At 41.4% G+C, this 25316-nt stretch overlaps 1 protein-coding gene across 1 annotated transcript in view; it reads right to left on the bottom strand.

The window, feature by feature from the left end:
- TEK (TEK receptor tyrosine kinase) overlaps nt 1-25047 on the bottom strand; it is a 101146-nt gene extending 76099 nt beyond the window's left edge. The window contains exon 1 of the mRNA XM_068973560.1: nt 24880-25047. Coding sequence (XP_068829661.1) covers nt 24880-24931 — 52 coding nt within the window. The 5' untranslated portion in view covers nt 24932-25047. The remainder of the gene's footprint in view (nt 1-24879) is intronic.
- Between the last annotated feature and the right edge of the window lie 269 nt (nt 25048-25316).

Consider the following 25316-nt stretch of genomic DNA (forward strand, 5'->3'; position numbering starts at 1 on the left):
CTACAGCTACTAAGCCCGTGCTCTAGAGTCCTCGAGCTACAAGTACTGAGCCCACACACGGCGACAAAGCCCATGTGCCTAGAGTCCGTGCTGTGGAACAAGAGAACCTACTGCAATGAGAAGCCTGTGTACCACAATTAGAGAGAAGTCCCGCTCACTGCATCTAGAGAACAACAGACCCAGTACAGCCAAAAATAAAATTTAAAAAAATTTTTTTAAATAAAAAACAGTGGTTTTTACATAAAAAAAAACCGTAAAAAAATTAAAAAGTCATCTACAGAATGACAGATATTCACAGAAAAAAATTAAACCTTCAAAGATAATGCTTAAAATCTTGAAAACAAAGATATAGGCAATAACTTGTCAAGAAATGAAAAAAAGAATGATGAAAGAGAAGAAAACAAAGATTACAAATACTAGTTTTGGACAAGTAGAATTCAAGACAGAAGGCATGGGATGGGACAAAATCCATCATGTATCTTTATAGAAAGTAAATTCCATAATGAAAGAATAGTGGTTATGTATCATAGTGCTCTAAATCATATAGAATCAAGTAAAGAAAATACAACTGGTAAAAGCAAGAAGAACGTGAAGAAATCACAATAGTTCTGGGGAGATAATAGTATCCCACCTCTCTCAAATTTTGACTGATAAAGTTGACTAAAAATCAAAATACCATTTAGTAATAATTAGACATATATGTAATTACAGATGTGTCCTTCAGATGCTGTGCTGCGCTGAGTTGCTCAGTCGTGTCTGGCTCTGCGACTCCATGGAATGCAGCCTGCCAGGTGCCTCTGTCCATGGGACTCTCCGGGCAAGAACGCTAGAGTGGATTTCTGTGCCCTCCACCAGGGGGGTCTTCCCGACTCAGGAATTGAACCCGCATCTCCAACACTGCAGGCAGGTTCTTTACCCACGGGGCCACCTGGGAAGCCCGAAATCACCTGTACTGTTTCATATTTTTGTAGATCTTTTAGACCAAGCAGTTTGAGTTGAACCTGCTTAACTTAACCTTGGCATGGCTCAGAGGTGATATGCAAAATATTTGCAACCTGAGCCAGCAGACACTGATTCAAGCACCAGAAAAGGTTCCGAGAGACGCTGATGGGCCAGACATGAACCCTTTAGTTGCTGCATTGTTGGGAGGTCTAGAGGTCTTGCAGGAGGGATCTAGACAACCAGGCAGCAGGTCAAGGGGAAATTAGGAAGCTCAAGCAGCAGCTAGTAAACAAACAGCACAGAGTTAGTCCACTGTCCTAACAGTAAGACAAAGCAGTGCAACAACAGTAAGCTATCAGCGCTGCTGTAACACATGCTATCCCAGACACGCCCAGACACACTCAGCTCAGTTCAACAGAGGGAAACTGCCTTTGCAAGAATCCCCAATCACAACAAAACAGTCCCACACCACACACAATAAATCAAGTGTAACAGCATATCATTGAACAAAAAAAGAGAAACCAATTCCCTAAAAATCTTCCTTCTTTGCTTAGTCACTAAGTCATGTCCACCTCTTTGAGGCCCCATGGACTACAGCCCACCAGGCTCCTCTGTCCATAGAATTTTCCAGAGAAGAATACTAGAGTGGGTTGCCATTTTCTCCTCCAGGGGGTCTTTTTGGACCAAGAATCGAACCCGCATACCCTGTGTCTCCTGCATTGCACGCAGCTTCTTTGCCTGATGAGCCATCTTAGAGTCTTCTAAATAATTATTAATTCTCAAAAAAGTCATAACTAAAGAGATATGATTTGTAGAAAATAAAAATAAGAATCCAACTTTCAAAACTGCTACAGCAAGTCCAAAGATTAATTTGGAAGACAAATTTATAGTTTTAAAAGCTTTTCTTGTTAAATGAGTACTTTAAAAAATCAAGAACTGAAGTCAGGAAACATTTGTAAAAAGGACTAATAAGACTTAAGAAATTCAGGGAGAAAGAAAAAATAAAACTAAATAAGAATATTAATCAACTTAAAAACAGAAAAATGAAAATTTCAGCAGCTGGTCTGTGGTGTGGGAAAAATTTACAAGAGCAGGCAGCTAAAGGACTTAGACTGGCTTGTCTAATACTTGTGGCAGGGTGGTTTGCATTGCCATAGTACAAAGCCCATCATTGTCTCAACCCAGGAGTCAAGTGCAGTTTACTCACAAGTGCATTATCTGTCTGCATGTCTCTGTGATTGTGTCTGTCTCTACGCAGGAAAATTGTTGCCATTTTTATTTTTAATTGAAGTAAATCGCTGAGCTACATGCCAGGGTTGACACCAAGTTTGACAGAGACCACAAGTGCAGAAGTGAGCCAGGGTATGCTATGCTTTAAATCAAAATCAAAGCCAGAGCTTAGTGTAGGAGGTAACCAAGGGAATGTAAGTGCACTGGGAATTCCAGGGGAAACCTGGGGGAGGGCATTTGGATTCCTCAGGGAGAGATATGAAATCCAGTCTTATCTAGAAAATGTTAATGTTGGCTACCTCTGGATGGTGGTTACATTGTACACACTAAATTAAAAGATAAACATTTTAAAAATTGAATTTTTTGAAAGGAAAGCCAGTGACTTGGGCTCTACACATTAAGCCTTGGATTACAGTGGTATCTTTCATCATAGTTAGGTGTCAGAACTGTCTTCCATGCTTCCAGGTGCCCTGTGCGGGGGCTCTATCTATCTCAGGAACAGCTCACAGTGCAGTGGAAGGCTGGGAAGCTTAGCATGGCTGAGCAACACAGTGATGCAATGTGTGGTCAGAGGCTAGAGGATCAAGCCACCTTGGGTGTGAATCCCAGATCTGCCAAGTACTACTTATGAAATACAGGACAACAATCAAAGCACGTGGCCTTCTGTGTCTCAGGTTGGTCATCTGTAAAACGGAGGTGATGATACCTCTGAGCCTTTCACTGAGGATGGAAAAAAGTACACACTATAAAAAATCTCTTGTGAATTTCATGAATAATGTGTGTGGGAAATAGAGCAGCCAATAAACAGTGATGATTTATGATTCTCTGAAGTTGTGAGACTAATGGAAAGAAAAATGGGGTTTGCTCTGCTACAAAGCAGTCACAGCTATACTTTCCTGTGGTGACAACCTTGCCTGCAGAGCTGACCACAGGAAAAAGCTAACGTTTTTAGTATCATTTTCATCTTATGTCCAGAGGAAATAAGGTCCAGAGAGTGAGCTAATGAAGACTAGCCAGCACAATAATGGTGGAGTAGCACAAGGGTCCTTTTTGAAATTTATTTCATGTCCCTTTTGTCCCTTTTTCCATGTCATAATACCTCAGAGAAGCAACACAAACATGGTCAAGAGATGAACTTGTGTGTGTGCGTGTGCGTGCGCTAAGTCACTTCAGTTGTGTCTGACTCTTTGCGACCATACCTGCCAGGCTCCTCTGTCCATGGAATTCTCCAGGCAAGAATAGTGGAGTGGGTTGCCATGACCTCCTCCAGGGGATCTTCCCGACCCAGGGATAGAACCCATGTCTCTTACATCTCCTGCATTGGCAGGCAGGTCCTTAACCACTAACGCCACCTGGGAAGCCCAGAGATGAGCTCAGTTAGCCTAATTTGTTTCTGGAAAGTTGGGACCTGGTTCCATCCAAGTGCTGGCATTCTGGGCTGCATCACTAAAGCTTCCATCCTCTTTAATTTGTTAGCTCTTCAAATGGACTTGACTTCTAGTAGGGGCCATAAAATTTCAATCTATGGTTTCTTTAATGACAAAATCTGACTCCATCAAAGAATGACACACACTTATGGTCTAACGTCATCCCTGGAAAACAGGATAGATATACCATGTGTTCTACAAACTGAAGTCAAAAATCCCTGGATTCAGAATTTTAAAATGGGGCTAATCTACCAAAGCCCTGGGTTTCAAATAGAATTTTTGATTCTCTTCATTTTGGCTCCTAAAGGAATTGAAAATTATGTTAAATTGATTTAGTTCTTAGATTGTAGAATGTAGACATGTATTTAAAGGAAGCCAGAATGTTTGCTCTATTGTACATACTTGAAATTAAAATTTCATTGCTGAGGCCAGTGTAGTAAATTTCAAACTTTTAACACTTGAAAGGGAGCAACATTCCAATGGTCAACTAAGAAGGAAATCAGCCACACATTCAAGTTTCCCCAAGCACCTGTCCAACGTCAGGTTTATAGGCAGTAAATCTCAGAATAAATGACATGATGCTAACTCTCTAATTCAAGTATACATAATATTAATATCCATACAGTAACACTTCATCCACCTAAAACTCTGCACTCTGGCAAACAAACTTCACCATAACACTGACAAAAATCAGTGGTATAAAGATCATGACTTGAGACACAGCCCCTTTACTCCTTGAAGAGTCTCTCAAACCTCCAGTCAACACCTTACCAACCTCTACATACAGGCCTGACTTTCTGGTTTCCAGTCTACAGCAAATAGAAAAAACAAACCAGCTTTCCACAGCTCATACTTCATTCAGTTTCAAAAACTACTTTGAACCACTACCTGCTTCGCCAATAATTCCTCATACAGGATACCCGTCCATCACTCCCAGCTCGGGGTCTTTGCCAGAGCAAATCCTACAACTATGTCAATGGTTCTCTAACGTGGTTTTGTTTAAGCTAAGACAGAATTGTAACAAATGTAATATCATATAGAAGATAATACATGAAATAAAGAATTACTCTGGGTGAAGTTGGGGGGCTGCTGTCTATGGGGTCGCACAGAGGCGGACACAACTGAAGTGACTTAGCAGCAGCAGCAGCAGGGTAGGGCCCAGGGACTGACAGGCAGAGTCCACATCCTCACCATCTCTGGCAGCCACACAGCACCTCCTTGGAACACCCAGAGTCCTATAACACAGGTGTGAAAGCCACTGGCCTACAGCCTGGTAGGAGATTTGTAGAAAATTAGGCATACTCACGTAACGAGTTTGCATACAAATACTAAAGAGCATCCATAAACTGAGGACATGGGTTCTCGAGTTTGGACATGTCACATGGCCACTAGCATAACAGAAGAGGCCACGGTGCAAGATTGTAGAGGGCAGTGGTGGGCTGCAGCCCTCACCTCATTCAGTCTCAGTTGACTGTGGCTCCCAAGGTTGATAAGGATGATGGTGGTGAAGCAGCTAAAGACAGAGCTGGAAGTCACACCTTGCTGAAAGTGTCCCTGACATCAGGCATTCTTGGACATTTCCAATTATTTTGCGACCCTCAAGACAAGTCAGATGCAACTTGGTGACTAAACAACGGCAAAGCGAGCCATGACTCTTCTTTATTAGCAAATAATAGCTAACAAAGAGTGTGTATATGACACTCTAAACCCTTTTCTGATACTTAAACCCTCATCCCTCACACTTCCTTGAATCCTCACTCCATCCCTCAGGGTTAAGTCCAAGTGAGGAGAGGAGGTCCAGGGATAAGAGGAACCTATTTGTTTCACACATTACTTGATTGTAATGTGGCAGTGTCAGAAGGCTTGGATGAACTGGGTGGCTTCACTTTCCACGGGGTCTCTTCTGCCTTATGTTCAATGACCCTGTGGTTGAGATCTTTATTTTTCTCTTCCAATTCCCATGACAGAAGGGAGCTTGCACAACTGGGTTTATGTTTAAAGATGATAATTAACAGATGTTAAAACCAAACAATCAAACCTGTCTCTCTCTGGGTGTATATACAAATGCACATAGACACATACATATATATACACAGAGAGATCAAGAGATGATATATGTCTTATATCATTAAGAAGTATGTCTATTTAACTCTGGTGGCTGGATTTTTTAAATGTTTTCCTGTGTATCCAAATTTTTCCATAGGAACATGAATTATTTTTCTGATCAGAAAAAAATATATTTTGAAGGAAGCTAAACCAAATGCCATAATTTGGAATAACTACACAGAACTCTATTCTGTATAGTAGTTTTTCATTCTCAGACTTTAAAAATCAACGGAATATTGTGAAAGAAACATTTCTCATTGTCTTTCTTGGCCTTATTTCAATAAGCCATCTGCATGTTCCAATAAAAATGTTTCTGGAATCCCTCTTCTGTAATAACTTGGCATTAATTAATATCTTTATGGTTATGAACATTTTATGCACTCAAAATAGTAGTCTTGATAAATATGGGTCTTTTTACATTTATCTTTATCCTGTTAGGTGGTAACAATTTAATATTATAATAAGAATCAAAGAGTATCTCTAAAATCACAAAAATAATATATTTAGTGATCCTTTTAGTCCATTCAGATTATAAATTACTTTAAAATATATCTCCTCATTATGAAATCCTTTTTCAAACACCAGATCAAGCCTGTGTAAACATAATGAGAAGGGAGAAATGGTTAAAAAAGAACATTGTTAGTCTTGTTAACATTTTGATTTACATCATTTCTTTTTTCCCAGAACATATATAAGGAGAAACTGCAGAAACCAATATACATAATTTTTTCCTTTGGTAAAAACCAAATACAATTTCATATCCTTAATTTTTACTTAGTCTTATCATAACATTTTTCTTTACAATGTCACATTTCTATCTAAAAAGCTATAGTGAGTAAGAGTGAATATTTAACCAACTCCAGCCATGGAATTGTATTCTCATTTTTTTTTCAGTCTTTGCTAATTTGATATAGAAAACTAGTATCTTTATTTTGATTCATTGTAATTTAGAGAGTGGACTTTCTCACATGTTTATTAGCCATTTGTATTTCCTCCTTTTGTGAATTATTTGTTCCTCTCTTTTTTCTACTGATGTTTTGATTTTGTCTATCAGTTTCAATGAGCTTATTTTATGGAAATACTTTAATCTCTTATATGCCATACTTGTTGCAAACATTTTTCTTTTGTTCTTTCCCTTTTAATTATGCTTATTGTTGGACTAACAGATTACATATGCATGTGCCTAAAGGTATTGATTTTGTGGTTTCTCCCATTGTTTTTAAACTTTAAAAGGCCCTTTCCACATAATAAGTCAATAAATATTCACTTCCATCTTCTTTTGATGGCTTGACTTTTTTTTAACCCACTTGCTCTTTAATCCATTTGGAATTTACTTTGGTATATAATAACAGATCGGATTTTTTTAAACAAGGCTTTTTTTCCAAACTAATTTTCCCAGAACTATTATTCCTTTTCCTACTGATTTGTGTCCTTTATAAGATATTAAAATTTTATATAAATTCAGATCTTGTTCTGGCCAATCCAGTCTGTTGATTTCTGTGTTCATATTCTTGGACTGTACCCCACTGTCATCACACTATGATGCTCTGCCTTAAGATCTAACAGAGCTATTTCAAAGACATCACTCTCCTTTTTTACCCCTAGAACTTTCTCAACTATAGCTCCTGCTCATTCTTCATGATAAAATTCATAATTATTGGGACTTCCCTGGCAGTCCAGTGGTGAAGACTCCATGTTCCCAATACAGGGGCATGGGTTCAATCCCTGGCCATAGGGCATGGCCAAAACAAAAAAAAAAATCATAATTATTTCGTTAATTTTTTAAACAGTATTTTTTTCCCCTAATGCTACTTTGTATTTATTGTAGGTATCATTTACAGGCATTTTCACAAATAGTTCTATACAGTCCTCAAACTCGGGGTGGGCCAGTATATGCTGACTCCATTTTTTTTTCCAATTTTTATTTAACTATAGTTAATTTAAGATATTGTCCTAGTTTCTGCTGTACAGCAAAGTGAATCAGTTATAGCTGCTCTTGTAAAGATTCTAGAAAGCAACATCTTTTGATGAGAATTGTTAGGAAGAAATGTTTAGAATTGAATGTGATGAAAATTACAAAATCTTGCTGAGAAATATATAAGAAAATTATAGTAGTTAAAATTATATATCTGTTTTGTAGAAGAAAATATGACAAAAATGTAACTTTCCCCCAAATCAGATTAGCAAAAACCTATTCATTTATTGAATATCTACTGTGGTTAGGGCCTGGACTAGGTTCTTTAAAAACTGCAGAAACCTCTATACAATGTTGAATGTCAATATTGCAGTAAAACTGGGGGAAAAAAAAGATTTATATCAACCTGAAAAAAACATATGTCTATCATGACTTATCTGTCAGGAATGAACAGTAGAGGCAGTGATGGGAAGTGGTAACTCACCTGGGACCTTGTACTTTATCCCTCATGCCAAAAAATGGAGGAAATATTTTACTGGACAAATACTTGAATAATCCCCATGGAGTGAGGAATGGAGGGAAGAGAAAATTCCTGAAAGCCAAACTTAAGGAACAATACAGGATCTCTGCTAAGATTCCAGAGAAGGGGCTGGATCCCCAGGCTGGCTGTTGTATTGCAGAGTGATGTATGCAAAGTGGAATTGCCTGGAAGAGTAGAGGATGTGGGAGGCAGGGAGGAGAAACAAGGAGGCTTGGAGCTGGAGAGGAATTTAGCCAGAGGAAAGGGGAGCTGTCGACTCATGAATTTATTATTTTACACACTAGACAACACAGATCATCTTCTCCTTTGACCCAGTGAAAGCGCTCTGTTACTTGCTGATGCTACAGAGTTGGATCATTTTACCTCGTTTGGCATCTCAGAGTGCTGAGTCTTGCTTCTAGTTGGATGTGGGTGAGAAGAGGCCTGCTGCAAGCCATCCAGTCACATCTGGGCTACACAGTACACAGAAATGGTGCTACCCACAAGCCCTAATCTGACTGATTTGGCTGCACCCAGCCACGTGCTTCCATCTCTACTGTCTGCTGCCAGAAATGCCCTCTCGGTGCTCTGTGATGACTTAGTGTGATAGGGGTGGGCAGTGGTGGGAGGGAGACTCAAAAGGGAGGGGATAAATGTATACATGTAGCTGATTCACTTTGTTGTACAGCAGAAACTAACACAACATTATAAAGCAATTATACTCCAATAAAACAATTCAAAAAATAAAATTTGCTCATCTCAAAAAAAAAAAAGAAGAAGAAAGAAATGCCCTCTTGCATTTCAAAGTCTGATTCCAGCCAAAGGACCCTGATTGCCCCAGATGGAATCCATTACTCTCTCCTGTGCTTCCCCTGTACGTCTATGGAAACTTTACTACAGTTTGAGTAATTTATGCATTTGTGTATGAACAGTCTATCCTCATTATTAGTTGGGCCTCCCAGGTGCCTCAGTGTAAAGAATCTGCCTGCCGATTCAGGAGATCCAAGAGACATGGCTTCAATCCCTGGGCGGGAAAGATCCCCTGGAAGAGGAAATGGCAACCCACTCCAGTACTCTGAAGAATCTCGTGGACAGAGGAGCCTGGTGGGCTACAGTCCATGGGTTGTAAAGAGTTGGATATGACCAAGTACGCAGCATGCATCATTAGTTGATTCTGTATTTATGAACTTGCCTATAATTTATTTACAACCTCAAAATTGATACTCATGTTGCCTTCCCAGTCACCTGAACATACATGCAGAGCAGGGAAAACCCTGAGTCATCAGACACATCTGTTCCCGACCGGGGTGAAACAAGGCATTGTTCTACTGGGCTCTCAAACAGAAAACCAGGGTCCTCTGGATGGTTTATTTGGTGCCACTTTTTCACATTTTTGCGCTTTTTGTTGGCAAAAACAAAACACACAAGTGCAAAACTGGGTCATGCATTGATCAGGTCACAAAAATGGACTTGCAGAAATCTAACTCAGTTTTGGTGGTTTACAGAATACAGCTACCATGAGTAAGAAGAACCTACCGTACATCCATCTGCAACTTACATCCCAACAGCAACCTCCATAGCAACACAGACTTTGTTTCATTCATCTTTATACTTGCTGGCCCAGTGTTAAGCATAGCGTAAAAGCTCAGATAATACTAAAGACTAGAATGGATTAGGAAGGAAAGAGATAGGACAAAGTGGGATGGAATAGAACAGAGTAACATTTACACAATATCTTGGAGACAGACTGCTCCTAGGAGTAATAGCTAGTGGCGTAGGGAGACAGAAGAAATAATGATAGCTAATATTTATTGAGCATTTTTTATGAACATGCACTTGGCTAAGCATTTGACCTACCTGTATCATATAATCCTCACAACTCTTTGGTGTGGTAATACTATTATCCCAGTTCTACAGGAAGGTGAAATGACTTGCCTATGGTCACATAGCTATCGCACTATTGCACAGTATAGATTCATGTGGCATATAATACCACCTGGCAAGGTGAAAGGTGGGCTTGATGGGGGGTCCTAAACCATGAGTTTCATCAGGAAGTGGCCTTGAGGAGAGGAAGAGAGCCTCTAGCAGAAGTTGGCTTGAGTCACTGACTCTCCCCAGACTTAATGGGAAGACAGTGATGCAATGCACGATTTTCCCCCAAATGGCAAAAAAAAAAAAAAAAAAATTTGTTTGATTCCAGAAGGAGCTGGCAGAATTCATGTATTACTCACATTGGAATCACACTCTGCTGACGGCTTGTGTACTCTAGAGCCAGTCAGGGGTCAGGGCTGTGTCCAGGACTGCTGTGAGATTACTATAGGCCTCGGAATACAGCTGAGCTTCTGCAGCTGTTGTGTGTTTCTGGCTCCAGTTCCACACCTCCTGGCAGATGGTTTGTGTGAAAATCTCTGCCGATTCTGGGTGTGAGAGAGACACTGCGGGAGAGGGGCATGTGGTGCGGAGGCTGGGAGAACCGGGCAGCACCAAGCCAGCCCAAGCTGCCAGAGGCCATATAATCACTCAGAAGACAAAGAGAGGACTTTATAAATGAGCGGTTTGGAGGATTTTCAGAAGGTCACTCCTTTGAGCCCTTCTGCTGGTGGGAAATGGCCGATGCTGAGCCAGTTTATCAAGTCAACCTGAAATCTTCCATAGCCACTCTGGTGGCAAAGACCCCAAATATCCTCCATCGTGCATGGATAGTGATGGGTAGGTGGATAAAATCAGTGGCAATCTTAGTATTTACTTAGTGTTTTCTAAGTTTAAGTGCTGTTCTTAATGGTTTACATGAACAAATCCATTTAATTCCCTCTCCCCAAGCCCCAAAAGGTGCTATTATGATGTTTGTTTTTCAGATGAAAACAACCAACTTGCACCACAGTGCAAGGCTAATAGTAGCTGTAGTAGATCGAATTGTTGACCCCCAAACTTCAGCTCCCTTTTGCATCATTCCCTTGCTTTGGCCACACCATGGGCAGAACGTAGTTCCCAGACCTTCACTTAGGGAATGACAGTGTGCTAGTTCACAGCCTAAGCCTTGAGAAGACTCACTTGTTGATTTGTTTCTACTTAGTGCTCTTGTGTTTCTAACATCACCATTAGAACAACACCCCCTGGGCTGATCCAAGAAGGATGAGATATGTGTGAGCAGGTCACCCAGACAACCGGCACACCTGCAGCAAGAGGCAGAGCTGCAGCAGCTGCAGCGATCTGAAGCAGAACCTCAGAGCTGTACTCAGCACACATCGAGTGAACCGCAAATCACACAAAGACATGTGAGGAATGATAAATGTTGGTTTAGTCACTGGGTTTTGGGAATAGTTTGTTACACAGCGATAGCTAACCAATTCAATGGTAAAACTGGAATGCAAGCCCAGGCAGTCTGACCAAACGATAGATCTAATTTATATTGCTTTCCACACTCTCTGAAGTGAAGAAACGGCCTCTAATGAGCTGAGTAAGCTTGTGCAAAGTGCTAAACTCCCGGGGCCTCAGTATCTGTAAAATGAGCAGGTTCAATCAAACCAGTATTACTTAAGGTATCAAACATTAGCTCCACATTACACTCAAAAAAAAAAAAAAATAAGTGGGGAGGAATTCAACAATTCTCCTGAAATTGGTATTGTATGAAAAAACAATTCAATAACCCTGGATTAGATAATCTTTTGAGTCTTTGTCAGTTCTAATGTTCTTCATTCCAGGTAGCGGTGTGTGGCTCCCCTGTGTACCTCCATTACCAAACATTTGTGAAATTAAAATAATTATCTAATTCAGGCAATTTGGGACAACATCCATGGAAAGGGGAGAATACCTGTGATGGAAGACGTTTTCTCTATTTCCTTCAAACATTGGCATATCCTCCTAGCACCCTGAGCCAACAATGGCAGAGGGGACCTCACCCCTTCTCCTACTAGATCACCCTAGAATCAAGTTTACAGAAAAGCACACAGAAACAGGAAGCTGCCGTGACATGGGACATCTCCCAGAGAGGAATCTGTGCTTGCTTACTCCATTTGCTCACCTCCCTCTTACTCTTCAAACCAGGCCCTGCCCATCCACCAGAAATGCTTAGCAGCAATACCCCACTGCCAAGTTCCCCAGTCTCTCTCGTAATCCTAGCTCCTGCCTTTGTACATTTTGAGGTAGATGAGAAACTCCCTCCTCCTTTGGCTTGTCGCCTTCAGCTTCCTCTTCCTCCACCCACATCACCCCTTGACATAGGTGTTCCCGAAACAAACTCTTTCTCTTTTTGGCAATGTCATCCCCTCACAGGGCTTCATCCCATATCCTGACAACTCCCATAACTGACTCTGACCCTGCCCACTCAGCGAACCTCAAGCCAAGTTACCTTCTCCCCAGTCCACCTCCCCAGCTTTGGTCTTTGTACCCTACAGGGTAGCCACATAGAACCACGGCACAAACATTTGTTAAACTTTTTATCCCTCATTTTTCACACTTCTTCCTTGGCCTAGAACACTTCCTCACTTCCATTCCTGATTTTCCACAAGGCACAATCCTGCTCATTCTTCTCAAACATCACCCTCTTGGTGAGACCCATGTTTTCTTCCAGAATGACTCCCTCCAGCCTCGATACTCCCAACGTGCACTGTCTGCCTCTAACAGAGCAGAGCTTCTCACCTGCCAGACTAAAAGCCACCTGAGGTCAGATCCCTATCTTAACCATGTTGGTAACTTGAATGCCCAGCAGATTCCCCCCACACAGAAAGGGTTCACTAAATGTTAGCTTGAATGAACGCATATAACTGACCTCCTTGTTCCTCCACTTTGGCCACTGCCCACTACTTTGCATGCTGACTGTTGGGCCTTTTTTGAGGAATGCTCAGGGTACCCAAGGGGTAAACTAGGTCTTAACTGTAATTTATTAATAAATGTCCCCTTTCCAGGTTTCCTGAGAGGAGCAAGATTACAGTCCAAGTCAGTCCTCTGAGACAGGTTGATCACCAAGAGACTCCCTTCTGCTTAATCCATTAGTATTATTTATGTGCCTAAATTACTTTTCCACTTTTAATTTGAACACATACATAGAGATCTAAAAAAGTATTGGTTCCCTCATTCTTTTAGAGCAGTGTCTCTCAAACTGCATTAATTTAGACAGTATTTTCATGATTTTTGCTGAGTCTACATGAGACTTGTATGATAATTATTCTATTAACCATTCTTTTTAAGTTAACTCATCTTTTTTTCTTAGCCTCATATAATGCCAAAATACTCATGAAATTACATGATTGTTATGATATATACACACATATGGACTTCCCAGGTGGCTCAGTGGTAAAGAATCTACCTGCCAAGCAGGAGACTTGGGTTCAACCTGGGTCAGGAAGATCTGGAGAAGGAAATGGCAACCAACTCCAGTATTCTTGCCTAAGAAATTCCATGGACAGAAGAAGCTACAGTCCATAGAGTCGCAAAGCATCACACACAACTTAGCAACTACACAACTATACATACATATGTCTATATACACATATTAATTTCATAATTAAAAATGCCCTTTTTTAAATTGCATCACATAAAATCATCTTTCAGGGCAGCAATAGTGTATATAGGACACTTGGGGAAGCACTAAGTCAGAATACTGAATCCAATGCAAAACAATTATTAAAGCATTTCTCTTCCACCCAGGATACTATATTTGGTGCTGAGAATGTTAATGTGTCATTCAGCCCATAACCTAGTGGGAAAACCATCAAGTAAACTGTAAATTGTGATTTAATATTCTAAGTTCTATGTCAGGGACAAATGTAAGGGTGCCTGTATCCAACACCTCTTGGACACCAATGCAAATCTTCCCCATTCCCACTTTAGATCCAAATGCTTCTGCAATCACTTCTGAGCAGGCCTCCATCAGCTTTGAGCAGACAGAACCTCAAAGTAGCTCACTCAGAGCCTGTGGGAGGATATCGCACTTCCTCCCCTGGGACTTTCTATGGCACAACAGTGCAGGACCCCAGTAACTTATCAGCTTCATGTATCTACATGAGCCTTAGACAAAGGGAAGGAAAGCAAAGTATGAAGGCCCAGAGCTACATTTCATGAGGCTCCTTAGAAGTTGTGGAGCACCAGGCATTTGGGGCTTCTCTGGGGGTTCAGACGGTAAAGAATCCACCTGCAATGCAGGAGACCCAGGTTCAATCCCGTGGTCAGGAAGATGCCCTGGAGGAGGGCATGGCTACCCACTCCAGTATTCTTGCCTGAAGAATTCCATGGACAGAGAAGCCTGGTGGACTACACACAGCCCACAGGGTTGCAAAGTGTCAGACTTGACTGAGCAACTAACGTTTCACTTCACCAGGCTTTTGAAGCAGTGGCCAACATGATAGTACATGCCTGTACACTTCCATTCCCGTAGCCCCTCATTCTTGCTCCCTAGGATCACTTCCCAAATAATTTACCAGTAATGAGCCTAGTCTGAAGTGAGGCACACTGCACTGGGAACTGACAATGCCACGTAAGATTTTCAAGAACTAGGAATTCATAGATTTGGGATAAATGACGTGGGAACAATTTAGAGCAAAGCATCCTAGAGCCACTTTTCAGTTAGGACCTGAGAAAAGAGGAAACTGGGGGCTGGCAGGAGAAAAAATGGGGAGCACCATCTTGCCAGCTAGTAGGGCCATGGGAAGGAAGTCCCCACCTGACACTCCAGATTTTTAGCCAGAGCCCAAGAACACACAGCTCTAAGGATTTCTCCCCTTGTTCTGAGATAAGGCCAGGCTTAGGACAAAAGGAGGCTACCTCAAGGAAAGGTGGGGAGCTCCATCTGGCATAGAATGAATTACCTACCCTCTTGGATAGAGATGTGCTTTGAAAAGATGGACATTAAGTGACATAAGCACCTCTAGCTTTGTTTATAAGTGAAAAATAACATCAGATTTTTACTGAGTGCTCGTTATATACCCACACCATACAGTGTCCACTTAAAGTAGTATATTTTAAAATCTTCCCCCTGAACTATGTGAAGTTATCACAATAAACTCTGGAAAATTCTGAAAGAGATGGGAATACCAGACCACTTGACCTGCCTCTTGAGAAATCTGTTTGCAGGTCAGGAAGCAACAGCTAGAACTGGACATGGTACAACAGACTGGTTCCAAATAGGAACCTAAAGGAGTACGTCAAGGCTGTATATTGTCACCCTGATTATTTAACTTACATGCAGAGAACATCATGAGAAACACTGGATTGGATGAAGCACGAGCTGGAATCAAGATTGCAGATTGCAGGGAGAGATATCAATAACCTCAGATATGCAGATGACACCACCCTCATGGCAGAAAGTGAAGAAGAACTAAAGAGCCTCTTGATGAAAGGGAAAGAAGAGAGTGAAAAAGTTGGCTTAAAGCTCAACATTCAGAAAACTAAGATCACGGCATCCAGTCCCATCACTTCATGGCAAATAGAAGGAGAAACAGTGGCTGACTTTATTCTTCTGGGTTCCAAAATCACTGCAGATGGTGACTGCAGAAATTAAAAGACGCTTACTCCTTGGAAGAAAAGTTATGACCAACCTAGACAGCATATTAAAAAGCAGAGACATTACTTTGCCAACAAAGGTCCATCTAGTTAAGGCTATGGTTTTTCCAATAGTCACATATGGATGTGAGAGTTGGACTGTGAAGAAAGCTGAGCGCCAAAGAATTGATGCTTTTGAATTGATGCTTTTTGGTGGTTAGAGAAGACTCTTGAGAGTCCCCTGGACTGCAAGGAGATCCAACCAGTTCATCCTAAAGGGAATCAGTCCTGAATATTCATTGGAAGGACTGATACTAAAGCCGAAACTCCAAAACTTTGGCCACCTGATGTGAAGAGCTGACTCATTTGAAAAGACCCTGATGCAGAGAAAGATTGAAGGTGGGAGGAGAAGGGGATGACAGAGGATGAGATGATTGGATGGTATCACCAACTCAAAGTACATGAGTTTGGGTAAACTCCAGGAGTTGGTGATAGATAGGTAGGCCTGGTGTGCTGCAGTCCATGGGGTCACAAAGAGTCAGACATGACTGAGCGACTGAACTGATACTGATACTGAATAAGTGGCGCTAGGGGTAAAGAACCCACCCATCAAAGCAGGAGACGCAAGAGACATGGGTTTGATCCATGGGTCGGGAAGATCCCCTGGAGGAGGAAATGGCAACTCACTCCAGTATTCTTGCCTAGAAAGCCCCGTGGACAGAGGAGCCTGGTAGACTACAGTCCATGGGGTCACAAAGAGTTGGACATGACTGACCACATAGCACGTGAATAAGTACTGTTATCAGTACTGTTACGAGTCTCATTTTCTGTGAACCAGCTTGAGGTGACCATGAAACACTAGTTGGAAGACAGCACAGTGAAGTGTTTTAAAAAGCCCAGAATTTGGGTTCAGGTCATTCTGAGTTTAACTCTTGCCTCCATCAATCCTACTGAGATCACGTGGTCACTCAGGACTACTCATTTTCAAGAGACAGAGAACAACTCAAAATAGCACAAGAAAAGAAAGGCGGCTGGCTCACATAACTGGGAGGGGCTGGGATAGGCCTCTGATCTAGAGCTCAGATCGTTCCAGAGTGCCTGTCTGGGCTGTGTTCTGTTACTGCCCTCATTCTGTTCTACCAAAGACTAGTTTCCTTGAAGCACCCACGGAAGCTGATGGCTCCAAGTGAACAGTGTCCTCACTGAAGAAAGAGAACATCTTGCTCAAAAATTCCCAGAGGACAGTCCATGTGACCCTATTGGGTCATACATCCTCCATCTGAACCAACCACTGATCAGATAGTACATGGATCAGTGATTGGCAGTCCCATCACTGGAGGGAACGCTTGGTGGCTTTTGAAAAACAGGAATGTTGGGCAGTCCCAGATAATGAATGTCCACAATATTTTAACCTTAGTGAAGTCACTAACATTTTGTGAGCCTCAGTTTCACCATCTATATTAAACAAACAAATAATAATGCCAATTGTATGAGATTCTTGTAAGATAGTAAAAGTCATATTAAACACTTGGCACATGATGACATTCAGCCTATGGTTGTCATTTTTGTTATTCCTGGGACTGTTGTTGTTTTACTGATGTTTTTTGACAAGGGGATGGGAATTCGAGGCCCATCTCAGATTCCCAGATGTCTAAAGGACTTCTGTCCCTGGGGTGGAGTCCCCTTTGGCTCTGGAGCCAGACGCCTTGCACAACCCAGGCTCCATGTGCCAAGGTTAAGCTGGTTCACCATCTGACGGCCGCGGAGCAGCGAGTGCCTCCCCGGCCCCAGCAATGTCAATACTGCCTTCCTGACTCCGCCTATTGTATCTGGAGGAAAGTGGCTGGGCATTGTCTTCTAGTGCTCCCCCCAGGAAGCATGATATCACCCTCTAACAAAAGCGGGAAAGCTGACAGATCTGCTGAGATGGGTGTGCCCGCTGCACACACCTCACTGGTCAAGCCCTGGGCAGGGGGCTGTGACCAGCAGGGAACAAACAGCAGCCGCCCACGTGCCCCTCTGCTGGCTGCCCGATGGGCTCCCATGGCTCATCTTTAGGTTTTTTCTCCCTCTGTCTGTTAAGTGTGTGCCTACCATGTTAGACATGGCACCTCGAGGCAATGGGAACGCACCCCCTCTAATCAACAGCTGTGTTAAAAAGGGTCAGGACTCTGCCCATCTGGCAGGTTCATGTCACCACACCTGTCCCTGTGGCCTTTGGGAAGGAACAAGGGAGAAGGGTGATCAGAGTCCTGGAGTGACAAAAGGTGGCAACGGGAGAGGGATGTGGAGGAAAGCAGGCAAGTCTTGATCTAAAGAAGCATTCTGCGCATGTGATGAGAATTAAGGAACAGTCTGACTAGACTGGTGGGAATTGGGTTATCAGTTTAAAATTCCAGAACTGAGGGAGGCAACTTTAGACGTTCCCCTTCCTGAAGGCTGGGAGTGATGCCAGCTGATCCTCCGACATCCCTTCCAGCTCGGGCTCAGCTGTGCTGTCAGTGCAGCTGGCTCTCTGTGAAACAACACACCTGCAGTCTGGTGCCCCCAGGCCAAGCCTAGATGCTGTCACCCTGCTGCCCCCATCTTATCATTCCCTTCTTTAAACTCTCTCCTTCTTAGCCACAGCAACGCCAAATTCTTTGAAATTCCAGGAAAGGAATCTGTCTGGGTTTGCCTCTCCTGCCAGCTCCTTGACTGCTTCTTCATGGAACCCTAGGCTATCTCCTCCTCCTCTTCTCTTCACTTAAATCTCAGTATGTGTCCATGTCCAGGACCTTACTTACTATACACAAAGATTCCTATGTCTCAGTCCCTTGCCCAGTTCTCTTCTGAGTTTCAGACCCAGAGAGCCCAGTTTTGCTAAATATCCACCATTAACATGGAAACTCAAAATCAACACATGCAAAGTAATTGTTTGTTTCTTGTCAGCTTGTCATCAACCAGGTTCCTTCTGTCATGTTTCCCAACACAGTGAATGGCAGCACCATCACCCAAACCAGAAGCCTGGAGCAATGTTTATTCACCACCTGCTCTTCCCACAACCTCCAATAAATAACCAATCACCGGTCCCTACAGTTTCACCGCCTAGACACTTTCAATTCCCCTCTTCATCCAGGCCTTCCTGCCTGGAGAACTGGAAAGCCAAACTGGTCCAGGTCTAAGTCTCTGCCATGTCAATACACGCTCCACACTCTTACCAGCGTGAATTTTCCAAGACATAAATCAGATACAATAGAGCAAACACCATACTAAATTTCCACACATACAGAAAAGAGGTACAGATGACTTAATATGGCCAATGAGGCCCTTCCTGATCTGAACTCAACCTTAATTCACCACCTCCTCCTACATTCTAGCCTTACTCAACTTCCCTGAGCTTGCCCTGCTGTTTCACACACTGTGCTCCTTCCGATGGGAAATTCTTTCTTCCCTTTTCCTTTTTATCTACTTTGTTTTAAAATCATTTGACCACGAATAACTCATAACTACATCAGCCATAATTTTGGGCAATATTCATTACTATTTAGGAGTTCTGGGAAAGTGAGGAAAATCTAACCTACAGATTATTTTCAATATTAAATTATATTCATATAAGTTTAGCAATTAATGAAGTTAGCATTATATGTTTTTAGTCACTTATGTTTAATTTGGATTTTAGAATTGGATTTTTAAATTACTGAATCCAATAAGTATTTTTACAGCTCTTGAAAAGCTAGATTTTTATATACCCCTGATGCTGGGGAAGATTGAGGGCAAGAGGAGAAGGGAGTGACAGTGGATGAGATGGTTGGATGGCATCACCGACTCAATGGACATGAGTATGGGCAAACTTCAGGAGATAGTGAAGGACAGGGAAGCCTGGCATGCTGCAGTTCATGTGGTTGCAAAGAGTCAGATATGACTTAACAACTGAACAACAACAATAATTATATTATTTATCATAGCATCTTATAATTTATTCTCCTTTATTTATCTTTCCTACCAAAAAGTGAGTTTAGCAAGGGGAAAAAAATGATTCATCCTTTTTTTGCATTCCTGGTATCCAATACAATACTTGGTACAAAGTAAGTCCTCAGTGTGTCTTCACTGACTGAAGTGATAGTTGAGTGAATGAATGAATATGGGCAGGCAATAACCCAATAAATATCTATTAAATAAAAACTATGCATATCTTTTAAGTAATATTCAGCAATCATACAATACATAGTATTAGGTAAAGCTCTTGCTAAACCCACTTTCATGAGTATACCTTTCATGTTTCACACCTGAGAGAAGAAAGGGATTTTCTTTTGGGCTTATTTACATGAAATATTTAACATAAGCCAACGTTTCAAGATATGAGTGGTTACTACTTTCAATACATATATGAAATTGATTATTACTGTTATTATTATTTCAATGTTTAAAAACCCTTCATATAACAACAAACGCTTTCTCTCTTTTTTTCAGGTCTGCTGTGGCATACCAAAAGTTTCTTACTGTGGCATATTAAACTCCAAGCACTACGGAGAATAGTAAAGAAATAATACCCTTTTTCAAGATGTTAAAGGTTAACTGGGCTAAATCCATGTGCCCAGAGTTCAAAGACACAGCCTGTGTGGTAAGGGAACTCAGAATTAGGAGAACATCATCATGAAGAATTGGCCTAGGCAAATTGAGTTGAATTTTGTTTGCAGAGCAAGCATGGAGGATGTCTTTTCCAAATGGATAGAACAGCATGAACAAGAGCCAAGAGGAAAATATACATCAATCGTGGAGAAGGACGTGGCTGAAGTGGAACAACCATGGATAGGTGAGAGAAAGCACTGGAAAGTAGGCCCAGTGTTCTGGCTTAGTACTGGGAGAGACCAGTATGAAATTTGAGGAACCAGCTAATATTGAAGGCTTTTAGAAGGAGACTGCTTCTATGAGTAGTAAGTGACCCCCCTCCACCTGGAAAAGATTAGAGTGGTCTTAAACAAGCACAGTGGTCCTCAGAGCAACAGTTCTCTTTCAATTATACTAGCTTCACTTGCTAAGAGAGTTCTTACTGGCCGACTAATGCATATGCATTATCACACTTGATGTTTATAATGACTCTAGGGGTCAAAAGTATTCTCAGCTGTAAAAGATGAGAAAACTGTGTATTAGAGCAGTCAAATAACTGGTCCATGGTCACCCAATTTGAGCTTAACTCCAGGTGTGTAAGAGAATCCCTGTTGGCTCAGTAGTAAATAAACTGCCTGCTAATTCAGGAGACCTGGGCTCCATCTCTGGGTTGGGAAGATCCCCTGGAGAAGGAAACGGCAACTCACCACAGTGTTCTTGCCTGGGAAATCTCATGGACAGAGGAGCCTGGTGGGCTACAGTCCATGGGGTCACAAAAGAGTTGGACATGACTTAGTGACTAAACAACAACCACCAAGTGTGTAACCTCACAATCCATACTCCAGATTCCTTCTCCTGCCTTCTTGATGAGCTCCACCTCAGTCTCAGAGCAGTGGCTTCAAGAAGTCATCACAGCCCAAGGGCATGTGCTTTTTTTCTCCTAAGCCAAGTTGATTGAGTTACAATTCAGTGTAAAGTGAGAGTAGCTGGGCCCACATTCAGAAAACACACCCAGTTTGATTTCAGTGAGCAAAGATCTTGGTGGCTCTTCAGAACCTTTATCTACCTCCTAAGTCATCAATCAGAAGCCACAGATAGTGAAACGAAAAGGATCCTCTTCTCACATTCCTAAAATCTATCCATCACCCAACCTGATCCCTCCTCAGAGTGGGAACTCACTCCTCAGGGGGACGGTGATCCGGCTTTTCGAAAGTTTCTGTCAATAAAGTCAAACTCTATCTTTTTTGCAGCTCCCTCAATCCCTGCATCCCAGACCTGGAGAAATACAGCATTGATCTATGGTGTCATCTAAATGGAAACCCATAAAAATACTGCTCCTTCATCTCTTCTCTCCTGACTAAATGTGCTCATAGGACCAAGTGTTTAAAGCACTTATCCTTCTGCTTGATTACTGTTTGCTGTCAAATTTCTTAATGTCACCAGTGTTTACTGGGTCTGCTTTGAGCAGTATATTGAAGCAATTGCCATATCTAAGTCAGACCTTATATTTTTACTAAGCAAATAGTTACAGCTATGTATTACCATTTTAGCAAGTAAAGCATGCATTGGCTCCTGTAAATTTTGTGTATCACCAAAACTTAGATGTCACCCATAGAACTCTCAACACACCAGATCTGACACTGAACATAATCTATTTATTGAACCCCAATGCATAACTTGACGTTTATCTATTTTGAAGTGGTATCTTCTGGCTTTGTTTCAGCATAGACAAATCTATTTGAATCCTGATTCTGTGCTCTAACCAACAAACCATCTATAGGGAATAAACTGGTGACACAATCACACACATTTTTTTAGGAATAAACTTCCAGGAGATGAATTAATAATGTCAGAAAAACCTGGAGCTCACCCATCTGAATCCCTGGAGGATATATAGCATAATCTTCTGAGATGAACTGGACAAGTCCTTCTCTCCAGGAGAGATGTTTTAAAAGAACCAAACTCTCAAAGGAAGTTCTCCCAGGGTAGGACTGAAAGGGAGAGGCTGAAACCTCCCAAAGACAGTGTTTAGGAGAGAATCTGGGGAGAGGGCAAAGAGCCTCCCTCTGAGAATAATTCCCAGGTGTGCCTCTGATCCTAGCTTCCACACCTCTACCCTTGATTACTCAGGCTTGCTACTAGCCTTCTAAGACCAACCCTAATCAAGAGGTTCCATCTGTGACCACCTGCCTGACCTTAGAACTGAATCTCCTCTGCCACTCCAGACAAGATACTCACTATCTCTGAACCCAGTTTGTTACTCAAAATGTCAAATGAGACAGGAAAGAGGCAAGAAGACATGCTATAGAGACTTTCCTTTGGATCATGTTGATCACAGAGGACATATTATGATAAAGCACAGAGAGTGATTTGTTTTATTGGTTTTCTTTCTATACAATGCTTTACAGAGAGCAGCCTGGTTTGGTGAGAATGGGAGAGAAGGGGAAATCTAGTATATTTCTGAGAACTTGTTTGTAAGCTGGTACTGGCCATGATCCTCCATTGGGAGGGAAATCTACCAGAATCTAGGTGGATTTGATAGAAGTCTTCTAAAAGTTACATACATCCTCTTATGCATTAGCATCTACCACCCAGAGTCACCTTCATTGAGGCAAATGTGACATTTAGTTCTATCTGTTCAGAAGTAGGGAATGAGGAACAACTCACTGAACTAGAGAGATAAGTCTGTAAGTCATGAGCCTCTCACTCCATTACTGTAGTCCACCAGTGGAGTTTGGTTTGAAGAATGGGATCTCATGCCTGTAGACCTAATTATACTGGATTCTTGCTGTTGCAACTCTCAAGCCTTCAGTGTTCATATTCATGGAGGCTTAGATGGAAAATGTAAGTTAGGATTTAGCACAGCAGATCTACTCCAGAAACCCACATTACTGGTGTTAACCTTCATTTTCAACAAGAGCATGAAACCCCTCTCCTTGAGTCTCAGCCTGCTGAAGTTAGCACTGTACTTTCAAGAAAACTAAGGTTTAGACACAGAGTAACTGTTTTGCCACATAACTTTTTTGCATGTGTGTGTTTGTTTAAAAGTACTTTAAAACAAAACTGGGGTATAGTTGCTTTACAATGTTGTGTTAGTTTCTGCTTTGTTTGATTTTATGACAGCTTTTCTAAGCCTATATTGCAAAGTGCCATAACATAGTCACTATGGGGGGAAAAGAATTAAAACAGAGAGTGTGTGTGTCTTTGTGTGTGTGTGTGTGTGTGTGTATAGTAGTTAACCTAAAGAAGTATTTCAGAGCCACTATATACCCCTGGTCTTTGCACTACTATAATCCCTGATAAAGAAGCAATTCCAGATTTCAAGGTCACTGATAGATGTCACACAGAAGAAAAAGCAAATCGAGAATGAAATTATGACAATTATTTGGCTTAAACACGCATATTGTTGGAGAAATCAACATTATTTCCACATGAATATAAACAATTTCTACATAAATACTGAAACTATCTCAGAAAATCTTTCATTTCCCAGCTGTTTGTGTTACTCAGTCTTAAAATATTACTATATCCTCAATATATTGATTACTGACAACAAACTCAAGAGCTATAAACAAACTACTTTCCATGCAATTCTGTTATATTATTGGATTAATTTCTGAATATTTAATAATATTGGAAACATATGAAAAATATAAAATAGTACAGCAGATACTTAGTAAAATTTGATCCAAGTATACCTAATGTAACAGTCCAGATCATTAAGTTCAGTAAATTTTCCCAAATTCATTTACTATATCAATTCTATTTTCATTATAATAATTCTAATGCTTTCAAACTGAAGGGGAGAGATTGATGGCCATTACATTGTGATCTTTATCTCATGACTTGATACCACTTTCATAGGTGTCCCACAGGGTAAGTCAAGTACGAGCCACGCCGCCATCTAGAGAATTTGAGCAACAAACACCTTAAATCTATACTCAGGCCAACCATTCCTTAAACCCACAATAGGTTTCAATACACTCCTGAGGCCAGTGATCTGGGTAATTGCCTAAACTTTCATTTCACTGGGCCAGTGAAGACTTTACAAATCACTATATGCCAAATAGTTTTTGAAATAAAACACAAATTATATAACCCTTATCTCCCTGACCCCAACTATAGCAAAAAAAAACCCCAAAAGCCTAGCATTTGACCACTTTGAATAAAATAGGATGCAAATACAAAAACTTTATAGAAAAGCAATTTTGTTCTCATTTTTAAAATGACACTCTATAGTGCCTTAAGTGGGCCCCCATCATTCTCAGCATAAATTTGACTTTTTTTCAGTGACTGAAGATTTTCTCTGAAGCAGGTAAAGCCAAGTTTCTTCTTTTTTTTTTTGTATAGAATAAGGAAACAAGCTAGAATGAGGAGCAGTAATATAATGTCCCACAGTAAACATGTCTCTTCAAATAGTGACCTGGTCAGTCCCCACAGCATCTGTGGTGACACAGGGGGCAATAATCCAGAAGAGAAACTAGAAAAATCAGTTCACACCACAAGGACTTTCTAGGTGAAACCTTCCATATATTGAATGGAGACTCACAGAGAAACAGTCCGTGTCACAGCTGCCCCTTGTTAACCAGCAATAGGCGTTGGTGAGAGAGCCCAGAGTCACTAACTGTTAAAAAAAAAAACTTTTTAAAAAAAACAATAAAGCCAAACCTTACCAGAAAGGAGCAAGCTGACTCCGCAGAGAACTAAGCCGGCTAAAGAATCCATGCTTCCCCAAATCTCTCCATCCAGTTTCCGCGGACATGCATGAGGTCCCAAGGATCCTTTCAAACACCCAGAGGTTTGTGACTTTCCATTCGCCTGTCCTACTAGGTCTTGTTTACAAGTCAGAGGCAAGAAGGAACAGCACAGAAGCGGGCAGTCACAGTCTCATTTCTGTCTGAGCACAGGGAGTTTTAAGTTCCTTTTTCCTGTTTCCTTTGTAGATTAGGATGGGAAAGGCTGTATCTTAAAGGCATTTGGTATCAGCAGGGCTGGGGGCATGGTAAGCCCTGTCCATCTTGCAATTCATCAAAACACTTATCTATGGCTGCTGCTGCTGCTGCTGCTGCAGGGGTAGAGGAATTTTAGTTGGAAGTGTGGGTCCTGGTCA

Source organism: Capricornis sumatraensis, chromosome 6 (genome assembly GCF_032405125.1).
Source record: "Capricornis sumatraensis isolate serow.1 chromosome 6, serow.2, whole genome shotgun sequence".
Taxonomy (NCBI): domain Eukaryota; kingdom Metazoa; phylum Chordata; class Mammalia; order Artiodactyla; family Bovidae; genus Capricornis; species Capricornis sumatraensis.